At 40.1% G+C, this 14,549-nt stretch overlaps 2 protein-coding genes across 3 annotated transcripts; one reads left to right on the top strand and one right to left on the bottom strand.

The window, feature by feature from the left end:
- The first annotated feature begins 244 nt into the window (after positions 1–244).
- Positions 245–5,978, top strand: LOC148862983 (type I inositol polyphosphate 5-phosphatase 4-like). Of its 2 annotated transcripts, XM_088977284.1 has the most exons (8): positions 245–631; positions 752–842; positions 964–1,074; positions 1,188–1,778; positions 3,676–3,939; positions 4,060–4,122; positions 5,167–5,350; positions 5,707–5,978. In XM_088977284.1, exons 1-8 carry the CDS (start codon positions 532–534, stop codon positions 5,821–5,823), a joined length of 1,521 nt encoding a protein of 506 aa, XP_088833410.1. In that variant the 5' UTR covers positions 245–531; the 3' UTR covers positions 5,824–5,978. The 2 variants fall into 2 exon arrangements, with proteins under 2 accessions (XP_088833410.1, XP_088833411.1); XM_088977285.1 differs by lacking the exon at positions 4,060–4,122.
- Positions 5,979–8,894: 2,916 nt separating this feature from the next.
- On the bottom strand, positions 8,895–13,116 carry LOC148862982 (TORTIFOLIA1-like protein 4). Its single transcript, XM_088977283.1, has 5 exons — positions 11,975–13,116; positions 11,767–11,875; positions 10,851–11,428; positions 9,841–10,358; positions 8,895–9,265 (listed from the first exon to the last, which is right to left on the bottom strand). The coding sequence occupies exons 1-5, from the start codon at positions 12,830–12,832 to the stop codon at positions 9,253–9,255; spliced, it is 2,076 nt and encodes a 691-aa protein (XP_088833409.1). The 5' UTR covers positions 12,833–13,116; the 3' UTR covers positions 8,895–9,252.
- Positions 13,117–14,549: the final 1,433 nt, after the last annotated feature.

Here is a 14,549-nt window from a genome sequence, read left to right as displayed (position 1 = left end):
ACCATCTCATTGGACATTATATTATATATAGCAACTTATTTCCACCGCCCAAATAATTGCATTGAAATTACTTTGACTCTTATCATCTTCTCTGCAAACCGATCTCTGCCAGTGTTAATCTCCTCACAAAGTGACAAGGACTCATACAGTGTGGGCCCCGATACATGACACATTCGACACCTGGAAACTTATGGGGCCCAGACCTGCTTACCCAACATACATATATATTGGCTTGTGGAAATTCTTGCTTGGATTATACTTGTTTTAAATTTTAAGGTTGGGTCGGTCTGTCCGTCGTCTCAACAACATCGTCCATGGCTTGTGGCAGGTGATTGACCCAATGGACGTTAGGTTAGAATCAAGATGACTGCAGTAACGTTATTGTAAAAAGAAGTAAGAAAATACAGAGTAATAAAAATGCTTTTTCAATCTTCATCCTAGCTAATAGGTACCGATGACCAAGCGGTGAGAGTCTTCTCTCTCCTTCCTCATCTTGTAGTCGGGGCATGGACTGGGCTGCTCCTGAGATTCATGGATTTTCGGGATCACCATGCTCCGCCGCGAAGGTTGCGCAATTGGTTTAAGTGGAAAAACAAGGGGGAACGCCAATTTCATTACAATGAAGTTTCAGGTTAAATGAAATGAATTTCTCTTTACTTTTCAAGTTCTTAAGTGCAATTTATTTTACGAACGCAATTACTGTACACATCTGCACCATGCTTGATTTTGTGTTCTGGGAACATTTGTGTAGATTCCGGTGAAGACGAAGACATTGATTGCTCGGAGAACGGAGGTGCTAGGTCCTTGGACATGGGATCTTTCATTCTAACAAATGAGCTCAGGTGTCAAATTTATTTTTGTCTGATTAGATCTCAACAAAGTTTTCCATTTAAAAAAGATCAAGGAAGAATAAGTTCTGAGTTTCACTTTTTCTTTGTTATCACTTCTATCTGTCAATGGCAGAGTCTTCGTGGGTACATGGAATGTTGCTGGAAGGTCTCCTGTAGGGAGCTTAGCTGTAGACTTGGACGACTGGTTGAACCTCAAGGACCCAGCTGATATTTATGTTCTTGGGTATGTATTGATCTGGTATATATGCAGTCAATTAATTAAGCTTATTTAAGAGCTACGGCGTCTGTATCTGTGCTGCCTGGTTAAGGACAACGATTAAATTAACGTTCTTGCAGCTTTCAAGAGGTTGTTCCTTTGAAGGCTCGTAACGTGATCGGAGCAGAAGATACAACGGTGGCAACAAAATGGAACTCCCTCATCGGAAAGACCCTCAACAACAAATTTGGGTGCCCTTGGTTGACGCCCATGTTGCACCCGGTCTCCGGCGACAATTACTATAATCGACAAACACCAGGCCACGTCACGACCCCTGCGAGAGACCGGCCGAGGACGACGCTGCAAGAGGAGGAAGTAGATGGTGCGTCCAGTAAGTACAAGCTGATGGCGAGCAAAAAGATGGTCGGCGTATTCATTAGCGTTTGGATGAAGAGGGATTTGGTTAAGAATTATTGCATCTCCAACGTGAAGGTCTGCTCAGTTGCTTGTGGAATTATGGGTTATTTGGGAAACAAGGGATCGGTTTCAGTTAGCATGTCGATCGAAGGAACCAGTTTTTGCTTCATTGCTGCGCACCTAGCTTCCGGTGAGAAGAAAGGCGATGAAATGAGGAGGAATTATCAAGTCGCCGAGATCTTCAGACGAACTTCATTCCCTCGACTCCCTCAGGATGACGATAACCCACATCCTCTGAGCATCTTAGGACATGAGTAAGTAATCATCCTCCCTCCCTCACTCTCTCTTTCTCTCTCTAACAGAGAAATAAAGGAGGTAAGTACATGAACCTTCATTCATTGAGGATTCTGTTAATTTCAGAAACCTTTGCTAAATCTTCTCAAGTAACACTGGACCACTCCCATCTCACTTGTGCATGTGACACACCAAATCAAGGTTTACGACACATCCATTATTGAGTTTCTATTCTTTTCGTCATTTTCTTTTCTTCTGAACCAAAGCTATATTATGTTTAGAACCGGACAAACCTCCAAGAGGTTTCGGACACATTTGGAGAGACATTTGAACCAATACCTTCATAATGTTTATGGCTGCAAACGGAATGGATTCGAAATTTCGAATTGGATTTACCTGGGTTCAAGTTTGACCATTCATATATATTATTTGTCTCAGATAGTATATATTATATATCATAAAGCTAAAAGTTAAAGTTTGAGACTTGAGAGAGCTTACAATATTCAAAACACATTTGATACCAAACTGTGTTTAGTTTTATATAGATATATGCATATACATTGTAAGATTCAGGGGTTGGAATTGGAGTCCGCAATAAAACACAGACACACACACTAGCAATCCAATCAAGGAGGGTATCACCTGGTGTTTTGCATTTAAGCAAACAGCTAGGGACCATGTTGGTATTTTATAAGGTGGTCATCAAAAAAATTGGTGAGCAGATGTGAACAGCTTCCATTTGTAGCCCTAAATAATAATGTGAATGGCCACCTCCCCAGCATGAGGCATTGGAACAAGGTCTGAGAACCACTGATCAATTACCCCCATTTATATCAGTTTTCAAAATCAAAATCAATACATTGTGCATCAAATAATTAATATGGCATGCATTCACAGAGAAGAAGAAGTCTTATAAGTAAAACTTATAAGGCACTCATGATCTTTGGCCTATTTCCTCTTCCACTTATTATATGTACTTGGCAATAATAAGTTTTAGCAAGAACCCTTAATGGGTCCATGGATAAGAATTTTTTGAAAATAACACAATTAACTGATACTCTATATTTCTTATAAAGCTATTACTTCACCTCTATTGTTGTAAATTTGGGTTTTTATAATTGTAACAAGGAGACATTGATTTTTTTTTTTTTTTTTGTGTGTGTGTGTGGAGGGAAGAACCAAGCAAATAAGGCAGGGAATAAAATGACTCTCACAATTTATAATGTTTATGTGGAAAACCATAAAAAAAATAAGTATATGAAAATGTGTACTACAAGTCATAGGACCCATCTTAATATGGATAAGAATTGCACAAGTAACCTAGACATATTACTTCACACTGAGGTGTGGGAGTTACCCATCTGCACGAGTGTGGATAGGTGAAATACTGCTGGACCTCAATTAATAGGGCCTGCACTCCGGCACAGTAGCTTTCAATACGTTAAATACAAAATCTGGCCCACTTTTCTCCCCCAAAGAATCTATAACTAATTTCTTGTGGGATGGCCCATCTACACCCCCTACAGAGTTTTACCCCACTACATGCCAAAGTTACCGAAGGCCTCAAGGTGATATTTATGTTGGGGATTTCAAGAAGACTGGAATTGGCAGGGACCAAGGTATGTCCCAACCCTTAGAATTTGAGCAAATTAAAGATATGAACAGTCCGTCCCACTTGTGTTTTCGGCTTTGATTTCATGTAAGGGGCCGGCCCATAGTCTTCCAGAGCCCACCGAAAAGCCCATACTGTAGTAGAGTCCAGCATTGCATGTGATGTGGTGTTGTATTGTGCTGTGCATCTTCTAGTTTCTGCACGCACCGTTGAGTGTGTGTGTGCTTGTATGTAAATAAGAGTATTGCGTTTAAATTATCAGAACCTGTTGAGCATGAATTCTAACAAGGTTTGTGGTGAAACAGCCGGATATTCTGGCTTGGGGATCTGAATTACAGATTGTGCTTGGAGGACGGTTTGGCAAGGCAACTGATAAGGAAGCAAGACTGGAGATCATTGCAAAAGTTTGATCAGCTTCGGAAGGAACAAGAGGATGGTGGCGTCTTCCAAGGCTGGAGGGAAGCGAGCATAGAGTTCGCTCCTACCTACAAGTACTCTTCTTCCAACTGTAATCGTTACTCCGGTGGTCTCCCTAGCAGAGCCGGAGAGAAGCAAAGAACTCCAGCATGGTAGGGGTATTGTAGTTACTTACTTGTTTGTGTTCCCTCTATGTCTTGATTTAGGTTGCGTTTGGATAAGTTTCTGCATTTCTGCATTTTAAACCCCAAAAGCATGAATCCCATTTTCAGGTTGGGCTTTGTGCTTCGGAGCTTAAAGTTCCTTGGCTTTGGATTACAACAATGTTTCCGAAAGTAACTCTTACCAAATGCTCTCTTTGCTCCATTTTGTTTCCTGAAACTCATCAAAAGCAAACATTTATCCAAACAAACCTTAGTTTGGGTCTAAATACAAGGAAGCACTAAACTTGCCGGTGGAGATTGAAGTGGTGTTTTTACAACATGTTATTGAACTATGTTTTGTTTTGAAGAAAAAGAGCAAGCCGATTTTGTTTTAAGAAACAATTAATCCACGTTTCTGAAACCATTAAAAAAACGGTTTCTAAAACATTACAAAAAATTTAAGAAACCATTAATTGTTTCAGTTTTGAAAACAAAAGAACGATTTTCTGTTTTTTTTTTTTTTTGTTAGTTTTGACAGCCTGGGCTGTCCACAAGGCTGGAGGGGGGGTTGAAGTTTACCATGTTCTTTGTGCATTATGATTGGGCCCCTGGTTAAAATCGGCTTTACTTCCCTGTATAAAATTTATCCAATTTTCAGGTGGATAAATAACTTTCCCTGGCGGATTTTACAAAACATGATAGGATAATTTTGACAGTTATAATATTAACTTTTTATGGGTAGAATCACTGGGTAAATTTAATATATGTTTGGCATCTATCGTTTTTTCACCTGGGTAAATTCAGAAAACGGTGCTGCTGATGTGTGGGTTGGAAGCACCCCTTTCTAAGAAAACGGTGTCTTTTTTTAGTTTAGAAACGCTACTACCAGATAAGACATATCCAAGAGCAACAGTAATGCTTTCAGATTGATACCAAAGCTTCAGAGAACGTTTTCCGCACTAGTACCTATTATACAGTGTCATGTCATGTCTCTGTCACTGCCAGCAACAAACTGCAGCTGCAGTTTGGCATTGCTCCAAGCAAACGCTTAATTACCTCTGGGTGAGTTGCAAAGTTCTAAAGGAATGAATGAGAAAGAGGCTTTAGTGTAACGGTATTCTTGTGGTTGGGCATTCAATCAATGTCTTATGTTTTCTGGTTAAAAAAAAAAAAAAAAAAACAAAGAAGCAAATTAAATGGTTAGCCAAATAGATGAAGAAGGGTTGATGTGTGCAGGTGCGATAGGATCCTGTGGTATGGTAAAGGCGTAAAGCAACTGTGTTATCACCGAAGCGAGAGTAGATTCTCGGATCACAGGCCGGTTTGTGCTGTCTTCTCCAGCCAGATCGAAGTCGTAAAATCCATGAATACCCCCAAGGTTACCAGTGTTGCGGTCATCTCTCCCCTGATCACCCAGAGCGTAAGTATTCTTAACCATCAGCTCTACTTCTGTGTGCTCACCTTGTAATTGAATGTCTTCTTCATCCATGCATGAAGCATATATATGGTGGGTCATATAAATATACAACCCATGTCCCATGCACCATGAACTGCCAAAAGGAGATGATGAATTTGATACAAGAATGCATGGGAAGGGGGGGGGGGGGGACATACAAAAGGATTTTCAGAGACACATCCAACTGAGAAGATGTTTTATTGGCATGCCCCGAGAGATCTCCCGGCCAATAATATTAGTTAATTGGCATGCCTGATTAGTGGCTGCAGGCCTACCGCCTTTGATTTTCTTCACAAACGTAGTTTTGTATTCGATGGCAGGAGGGAAAGGTCGAGGGCAGGAGTACGCTACAGGCATCGATGATGAGAGACATTAATGAAGCATCATCCAAGAAGACACCGTTGCCATTCCGCATCCTTTTAAATAATTTCTCATAGCTACTTTAGATGCATCACAGCTGCTGCTATTGCTAACGCTCTATATCTTCATCTTATTTGATTTGTATAAAACTAAGACAGGTCTTACCGCTTTCCTTCTTGTAACAGGCCGTACCACCACAAATAACTGTTTATTGAATTTGTTGTTGGACGAATTAAAAGCTTAACCCGATCCCCCCCCCCCTCTTTTTTTTGTCTATTTCAGCATTTCTTTTAAATTCACTGCAACTTTTTAAAATGTCTAAAACTCACCATATGCCACTAGTTTTATGTTAAACAGACTAACGGTGTTAATTAATATATTACCATTTTAACCTTTATAGAAAAATATAAAATATGGACAAAATAAATTAACGAGTGTTAATATATTACCATTTTAATATTTAGACATGAAGAAAAAAGGAAAAAGTTCAAAAAAAAATTCAAATATAAAATACATAAAAATATAGAAATTACAAAAATATAAAAAATTATAGAAATTACAAACAAAATAAAAAATTATTTTCAAATTATAGAAACTATAGAAATTGGATAACAAAATCAAAAAATAAAAATTGTAGAAAAACAACAATTATTATTAGAAAAGCACAGAAATTACAAATAAATAACAAAAAATGCGGGAAAACTTATAAATTGTACAAAATAGAAACTGTATAAAAAAACATTGGAAATTATAACAAAAATACTAAAAATGCAAAAAAACAAGAAAATTGAAAACCAATAAGACCATTTTTCCTCTAACTCGCCATTTAAGAATAATTTGGTTATGAAAATTGTTATTTATGTTGACATATACACGTATGCTAAGAAGCATTAATGGTGCACAAACAGAAGGTGGGTTTTGAAAAATGAAAACTTAGATGATGAGTTTTAGACATTTTAAAAAGTTGTAGGGAGTCTAAGGGAAAGATCAAAAACTCATCATGCTGAATTTTAGACAATTTCCTTTAAAAAAAATTTCTGGTTAAATCGTACACAGGTTGTTGCTCGACAACTGTAAATAAATGTTTAGTCAAAGCAAGGGGGACCGGCCCACAGGGAGTGGGCCTCTACTGAGACGAGTAGATTGACCGACAGATCATGAGGCATGAGGGAACGTCTAGATTGGGGCCGGGGCCGGGGGGCATCTAAGTCTGACTGGCGTATACTAGGCAAGACATGTGGTATGAGTGGAGATAACGACAAGGTTTACTCAATTGGAAGGTAAATAGCGGCACTGTACTTGCTGTCCTCCTCTCTCAGTCCGGTTTTCCATCCCTGATCCTGACCTGCACAAAGATTCCAAGTTTTTGTGCCACCCCCTGTGACCCATTGTGCAGACTGAGGAGTATTAAAGTTGTGCGCACAGAATCAGCCACCAAGTCCACTAGTCTTTGCCGTTGTGGGGATAGCACTTGTTTAAAATGTTCAACTGGTGTTAATCATAATCAAAAGGAGACTAAGGAGTAACACCCATCAGCTTTAGCTTCTTAATTGCATTTGCATTTTGCCCACCACATATTTGACAACCGCAGGTTTATCCTTTTCAGGCTCTCTGCAACACACTAAAACACATTACCCGACCCTTTAATACATTATAATTTTATTACTAGTTAAAATAACAAAATAAAAAGTCTAATTCTAATGGTGTTTGATTTTGAAAGAAAACCTTTATAAATGTTGTATAGATTCACCATCTTTTTCCTTCCTTTCACCGTCTTTTTTTTTTCAAACCAAACATACGTCACACCTCTTCCAAAAACTAACAGGAATAAAGTAATAAATATTGAAGATATTAGGATAGAAAGATGCAAGGAGCATGGAGGATGGACACTATCATAGAATAGGTAGGGCCGAATCAGCTGGTAAGCTACCGTGCCAAACCAATAATGCTACTTAATTAGTTCCCCATGGCCTAAACCAAACCCCTAAAGAAGAGAGAAAAAACATATATAAAAAATAAGAAAATTAAATCCCCAGCCAGATATACATAGAATTGAAATTGCATTGCACATGGGAATATCCTGTTGAAAATATGCCTCGTGGTGGGTGGGGTTGTGAATCGGTCCTCCATTACCCACTACCAAGGCCCTTGCTTGTCAGTCTTCCGAAAGGCCGAAGGCATCCATGACCATGATCCATCCCACCAGAGAGACCTTATAACCCATTTGTCTTTTGGAGAAAAGCCACATACATGATACATGCACAACACAGGTAATGCCACATGATGGGAAGCACCTCGGGTTGGCAGTTGGCTTGGTTTTCGTTTTATTGCGTGAAATCACAGACCATGTCATCATTATTATCTAAATCTCATTTCGGCATGCTTAAACTATTTCACATTTTAATCTGCTCCTATCCTTTCTTTCTCTTTTTTCATTTTGAGTTCAGAGGGTGGAGGAACCTTAAACCAATCCCCAGAACTGGTTTCAAAAAAAAAAAAAAAAAGCACAAAAATGTGTATCAATTCACCTAATACGCCCCTCCCAACACATTGATATTTTGAATCTTGATTTTGACCAGTATTCTAGTCCCTTCAATTTTATCTTCAATCCAATGTCCTGATTTGCACTCTAAATTTACATAGCGTATTCTATTTTAATCCTACTTATTTTTTTTTAGCACTACAATCATGTCTAAGAAGCATGGTTTTTAAGTGAACCGGTCAGGGGTCTAGTTATCGGACCGAATTATCCACCGTTTGAACTGAATGTTCAACCCATTCTGACAAGAAAAAAAAAAGGTCAAAACCGTTTGAATGGTTAACCGCCCGGTTCAGCGGGTCACTGACCAAAATCAACAGTTTTGAGGGGAAATTCGGTTTTTGAGAAAATGGACCAGTTACCTGACCGGTTTCCAATTTTTCCGATCCAACCATCCGATCCGGTCTGGTTTTGAAAACCATGCTAAGCAGAAAGACGAGGGGAGTGGGCATCATCTCCCTTCTCCCATCAATGTTTGGCTTTGGCATGCTAGTAAATGATTTGCATACTGCTACGGTTGCTTAATGGTAGCAGTCTCAATACCGCTACCACCTCACATGTACTCCTTTGACACGCAATGTAGCAATTAAAGAAATGGAGAAAGAAAGATGGGTAGAGAACCACAAGAAGCCTATTCTTTCTATGTACATTCTACTTCTTTCCCCGTTTCCCGTGTACATGGCATCTGATGTGTGGATCAAATGCAATTACATCGATTTTCCCAACTTAACCGAGCACTGCTTTTATAGGACTATTGAATGAATCAACCTGGTGACTGCCTAGCATCTGAATTCAGAACTTTGGCCTTTTTCTTGAGTCACAATTCACAAGCTAGTCTTCAAGGTAGATAGACCAACTTCTCTGAAAGAGAGATCTTTGATTGATGTAACGATCACGGTGGCCTTTGCCTTGACCAATTCCGAGTCCTCTCTCCTCACTCCTCCGACAAACTCAACATCCATTCCATTTATGCGGATGACCTGATAATTAATAGATAGAAGAAAAGGGAAATGGATGAGAATGCACGGCATATCAAGCATTACGCAACCATTAGTGCAAAATGTGTAATTTGCAGGAAAAAAAAAGATGGGAGAAAGCAACTCTCGACGCCATGTATGACCCTGACTGATGGTGACCGGGAGAGAAAATAAGATACAACAGTATGAAAATTCATGAGCTCATATGGATCAGAAATACGATATGGGGTTCGTTCTATGCCGCCATTTAAATCATGTTCAGACAAGGATATAGACATGCAATATATCAAACCTATGCTGAACATGCTTTTCCCGTTCTTAAATAATTGTTTTTTTTTTTTTTTTTTTGAAGGAAAGCAATTGTCTATTAAGCCATTTCCCTGTATACTCAGATTTAGAGAGCGAGCAGATATACACCCCGCCCACAGTCCAACAATACCCACATCCAACTAAAAGATTATATGAGCAAGTTGCCTATTCTAGTGATCAATTATAAGACATTCTAATGTCATGTTAAAATCCACATATATAAAGAAATAGAAATATAGGAACAAAGTATATTTTCCACCTTCACTCACCTGCTGATCACATCAGCTGGCAATACGCCAGTGACCAGAGAAGCCCCATCAATTCCACTGCAATTGGGAGTTTGCCTCCCCTCAGGATCTTGGTTCACTTTCTTTGGTATTTGGTTTGAGTAAACCCCTGCACTCCCCCTGCAGTCACTGTGAATTTCTGTCAATGGATTCATGACAAGTCCACTGTTCCCTTGGAGCCGTAGTTTCCTGTTATCCATCTTAAGAGGGTTAGAATTGCCATCTTTCTCCATCATATTCCTCGTCATGGCCAACGATGGTGAGACCCCAGCAGAAGAGAACCTAGAAGTTGAGTATCGGCCTTCTGTTCTCTTCCAGAACTTGGAGCTGAGGAACTCTGCACCAGGTAACATGCAACATGTGTTTCCAGCAGTGTCAGTAGTTGATATCCTTCCTGTTGATACAGCCAAGTCATGGGAAATTTCATCCAATGCCATTTCTAATCCATGCACACGGGTCTCCAGAGAACGCATCCCATTCTGTGAGCTCCCAATGAACCTCTAAATTTAAGAAGACAATATAAAATCAGAACTGGCTGTAAAATTGAAGCGTACCACTACTATTATCGGCATATACCTTAAAAGAACAGATAGGTATTGGAAATTGACTCATCCATAGACCACCATAAACACTTAATATACATGAAATGTTCAATGCAGTTTTTAAATTCAAATATCTAAATTGGGGATGCTTTTGACAAATCAATTTCTAAGTCGCTATTATAGGTATACATGTTCTTCGTCGATGCTCTATCTAAAAATCTCCAAGTCATTTGAAGACAGTTGGAAACAGCTACAGGTGGAGGATTTATCAGAACAAAAAATAAAAAGCAAAATGAAAAATAAAGTCCTGTCATTGAGAAGATCCAACATGTGGTGGATAATGATGGAAATAGAATTCTGGACAACATGATTAATCCTAATATACCATACATAGAAGGAAAGAACCAATCAGAAAATTGGGCAAAAAAGAATTAAGCTTCTACGACATACCTGGAGAAGATCCAACAGACTGGATTGTTGGTTCTCAATTTGAAGAAGCTGTTTTCGGATCAAAGATAACTCCTCATTGTCCTTTTGGTTCCCATAGATCTCTTCCGTAGCATTGCTAACCACAACAGTGGATTCAGAGCCCTCCTTGTCATGAAACGGGACAACACGAGACCCCGATCTCAACCCACCAAACCTATACCCCTTGTCTTCTAAGTTCTTATTAAAGAGGGCTCTTTTTGTTTCAGGCCTACTCTCGTTTTCCACTGATTCAAGAATCCTCCCGTCTCTGTGCTTAGAATCATCATCGCATAACACAGTAAAAGACTGGGCGTGAGGAACAGCAATCTCAAGCTTCCAATCAGCCGGCTTCTTACAATCCAGTTTGCGAAACAAGGCTGGACCCGGTTTATTGTCAGTGATCTTCAAGGGGCTCCTTTTTCTAGCAGTAGTTTCAGATGAACTATCTGGTGGGGATGACCTGCTTGTCGTGATTGTTTTCTTCCTCGTTTGTGGAGTTTCAAAGCCCAAAGAACCAGAACTTCCAGAACAAGGAGGGAAGCGCCCGTCGCTGGCATTCTCTGTTCGTGTTAAAAACCAGAAAGCATAAGATATCATAGAGGTTCCACCAATGGACAACAGCTTTAGAAATCTGAACAAGGAGAAAAGTGAATAACAACGAGAGATGCAAGAAAGATATACTTATATTGAAATCATGAAATCATGCAAACAAATACAACTTGGAGAAGGTAAATCTTTATAGATGAATATCAGAAGCTGGAATTCACAGCCTAAAATCATAATCCAATTATACAAGTATCTCTAATAAAGATGAGGAAAAGGAGCCAATTTACTGCCTCTATATCCAGACAAATATATTAGCATTTAATGATAGAACAACAAACAAGAACGCCCTTACCTCTTGAAGAGGATTTGGATTGGGATGACGGAGAGACCTCATCAGGAGGGCCAGGAACATCCTTCCAGGCTTCCAACATACGGTTCATAGTGTCTCGAACAGCCTTCACCTATAAAAACATTGAAATGCAATTAACCAAATATCGCAAAGCTCAGAACAGACCCAGAAATCGCAATCGGTTGGGCTCAAAAGCGAAAATTTTTCCTACCTTATCGAACCTCCGAGCCTCAAAGGACGTCAGACAAGAAGACTTGAACTCAGACAACAAATTCCTCTCCACAACAGCCAACTTCACAAGCGTCTCCGCGGCAGACTTCCTCGCAGCCCAATCTTCACTACTTAAGAAATCAATCACGCAAGGGATCAAATTTAACAGAATATTATGACTGGAGGCACCTCCGACGCCAACAATGCTGCCAATGAGCGACAACAATGCCGGTTTTGCCTTAAAGCACTCACTCTTAAGCAACTTGAAGAGCCTTGGGAGAAGTTTCTGCAGTTGCGCTGGCTCAGGATCAGGTGAAGCGTCGATCGCGGAGGCCAGGCAAAGCGCGGAACCGATCTGGCAATTGTAGTCCTGCTCAAGATAAAGAACCTCCGTCAATGGCTTCAAGAACAGAGAGAAGGGAGGCTTGGTGATCTGTGAGGCCATCGCCGTGACGGCATCGACGCAAGCCGAACGAACGGCTGAATCGGGGTCTCTGAGGCGGCGGACTATGTTGGCGAGCATTTTAGATAGAAAAGGAGAGAGAGCGTCACCGTGTGTCTCTGAAAGGAAGCCAAGGAGACGGACGCATTGCTTACGGACAGGAGTCTTCTCGGAGGAATCAGTATCGTAGATGCAAGTGAGGAACGGGGAGAAGGATTCATGAGTGAGATTCCGAGCGATGGATTCGAGTTCGGAGGTGGCGATGGCGAGAGTGTCTCGGTCAGAGAGCTTGTTGAGGCAGGTAATGACTCGCTGCTTCAGATCCCTAATGGAAGCGTTTTGGGGTGGACTCAGGGAGGATCGTTTAGTCTGAGACATTGCTGGAGACGGGGAGTAATGCATGTCGAATGCCGGCATTGAGGAGGGTTAGGCGAGCCGCTCAGATTGAAAGCGGTGGTGCAGCCAATATATCCGGCAACATCGGTGGGCCTCTTCGTCTTCTGGACGGTTAGTTCAGATGTTGGTCGGTTGTGTCTTGTATGGGTTCGTTCCTGTTTCGCTCTCTCTCTCTCTCTTCTCCCTCCTCTCTGTCAATCTGTCAGTGTGTCAGTCGAGAGACGATGGATGCTTTTAAACTTATATATTTCGGGAGGAGAGACGGAGGACGTGGGAAGGAGGGAGGGAATAGTGAAGGCAGAAGCCGAGTAGTATTATTTTTCACTGCACTCAATTACAACAAAAAGCCGGTTTGTTCGTTCGTTTCGTTCGTTCGATCGTTCCCATCATCTCTCGCATCTGGAGGACTTAAGCACCGCTGGAAAATTCTTTTTCTTTTTTATTTTTATTTTAACTAATAATTCTGTTTGTCCGGTGACCGGTAAATAATATTTCATTACCAAATATGTACTTATGTAGACTTTCAGAGAGATCAAATTTCAGATTTGTTTTATTTATTAACAAGCCAAAATAATTAATATAATAAAAAAAGGAAATTAAGAGATGGACTTTAAAACGGAAACCCGTTTTGAGGAGAAAATAATAAATGCCAAGGATAAATTTGGGACTTTAGCAAAGTTTAGCAAGAAGACTTTAATAAAATAATAAATGTTGGTAATTATAAACTGCACGGAAGAAAATAAACAACCACGTGACAGTAGTAATTGTTTAATTGACTGAGAACATTAACAAACACAAACCCTTCGTCTCTCTCTCTCTCTCTCTCTCTCATTTAGTTCCCTTTCGGTTATTGGTGAGGTTGAATCAGGGGGAATCGTGGACCCATTAGTTTGGTGGATGGGGTCATCCGAGGGAGAGTGACCATCTGATCAAAGGAACACTTTCTGTTTGACACTTTGACCCCATCTAGGATTGGGATCACTGAAATTGGTGACACATCTAATGGTATAGATCTTAAGTTTCCTAGTAGTCCTACAGTCTACCTACCAACGTGTGCTGGTTTGAGTAGAGGACACCTTTTATTTAAAGCTCTAGTGAAATGATGGTAGACTAAGGGAAATAACTCTGTTGAATATTCCTTTCTGAGAGGTATTGTTTGGCCATTAATTGCGATAATTCAGTTGATTCATTTTAAATAACCACTGCTGCTGCTGCTATTACAATAATGCCAATTAATGGGTAATTATCTCCTTGTTTCCATTGGATTGGAATATCAAAATGGCTCCTCGTATTAAAAGATTTGGCTAGTGGAATTTTGAGCCCATTTGACTTTTTAACTGGTTGGGGAAGGAGGAAGAAGCCCGTGAATTTTGTTAAGAACATAATCAATGTAGATTCGAGGAGGAGAGAAAAGAAGTGATGGAAACTAAAGGAAGTAAAGAAGGAAATGAATATAATTATAGCTGGATATCCCCTGACTTTATGGGGAAAATGGTGACAGTGAATAAGTTAGATTCATGTGAGCCCATGAAATGAAAAGCAGTTTTTTGCCCCTCTGAGATCCTGGTTGGGCCTGACCTGTTATTATCCCAATTGCAATTGGGTTGGCTTTTCCTGAGAAAATGAAGTTTCCTATGCTCAATTTTCTCTGAGGATTTTCTTTCTTTTATTATAGGTAGACGGATTGTCTCAAACTTTGAAAGCCCACCAAGAAATTCCAACAGAGTCCTGTCGAAGT

This window comes from Nelumbo lutea, chromosome 3, assembly GCF_056320005.1.
Source record: "Nelumbo lutea isolate HS-2025 chromosome 3, American lotus-T2T, whole genome shotgun sequence".
Classification (NCBI taxonomy): Eukaryota; Viridiplantae; Streptophyta; class Magnoliopsida; order Proteales; family Nelumbonaceae; genus Nelumbo; species Nelumbo lutea.
The sequence above is the reverse complement of the archived record's forward strand: the minus strand, read 5'-3'. Positions and strand labels throughout refer to the sequence as shown.

Excerpts from the sequence above, each read along its gene's own strand:
- LOC148862983 (XM_088977284.1), top strand. The coding sequence starts at position 532 with ATGGATTTTCGGGATCACCATGCTCCGCCGCGAAGGTTGCGCAATTGG. Across the intron at positions 1,075-1,187 it reads GCTGATATTTATGTTCTTGG|CTTTCAAGAGGTTGTTCCTT; the intron begins GTATGTATTGAT and ends ACGTTCTTGCAG. Across the intron at positions 4,123-5,166 it reads TTACAACAATGTTTCCGAAA|GTGCGATAGGATCCTGTGGT; the intron begins GTAACTCTTACC and ends TGATGTGTGCAG.
- LOC148862982 (XM_088977283.1), bottom strand. The coding sequence starts at position 12,832 with ATGCCGGCATTCGACATGCATTACTCCCCGTCTCCAGCAATGTCTCAG. Across the intron at positions 11,429-11,766 it reads ATCCAAATCCTCTTCAAGAG|AGAATGCCAGCGACGGGCGC; the intron begins GTAAGGGCGTTC and ends TAACACGAACAG. Across the intron at positions 10,359-10,850 it reads GTCTGTTGGATCTTCTCCAG|AGGTTCATTGGGAGCTCACA; the intron begins GTATGTCGTAGA and ends TCTTAAATTTAG.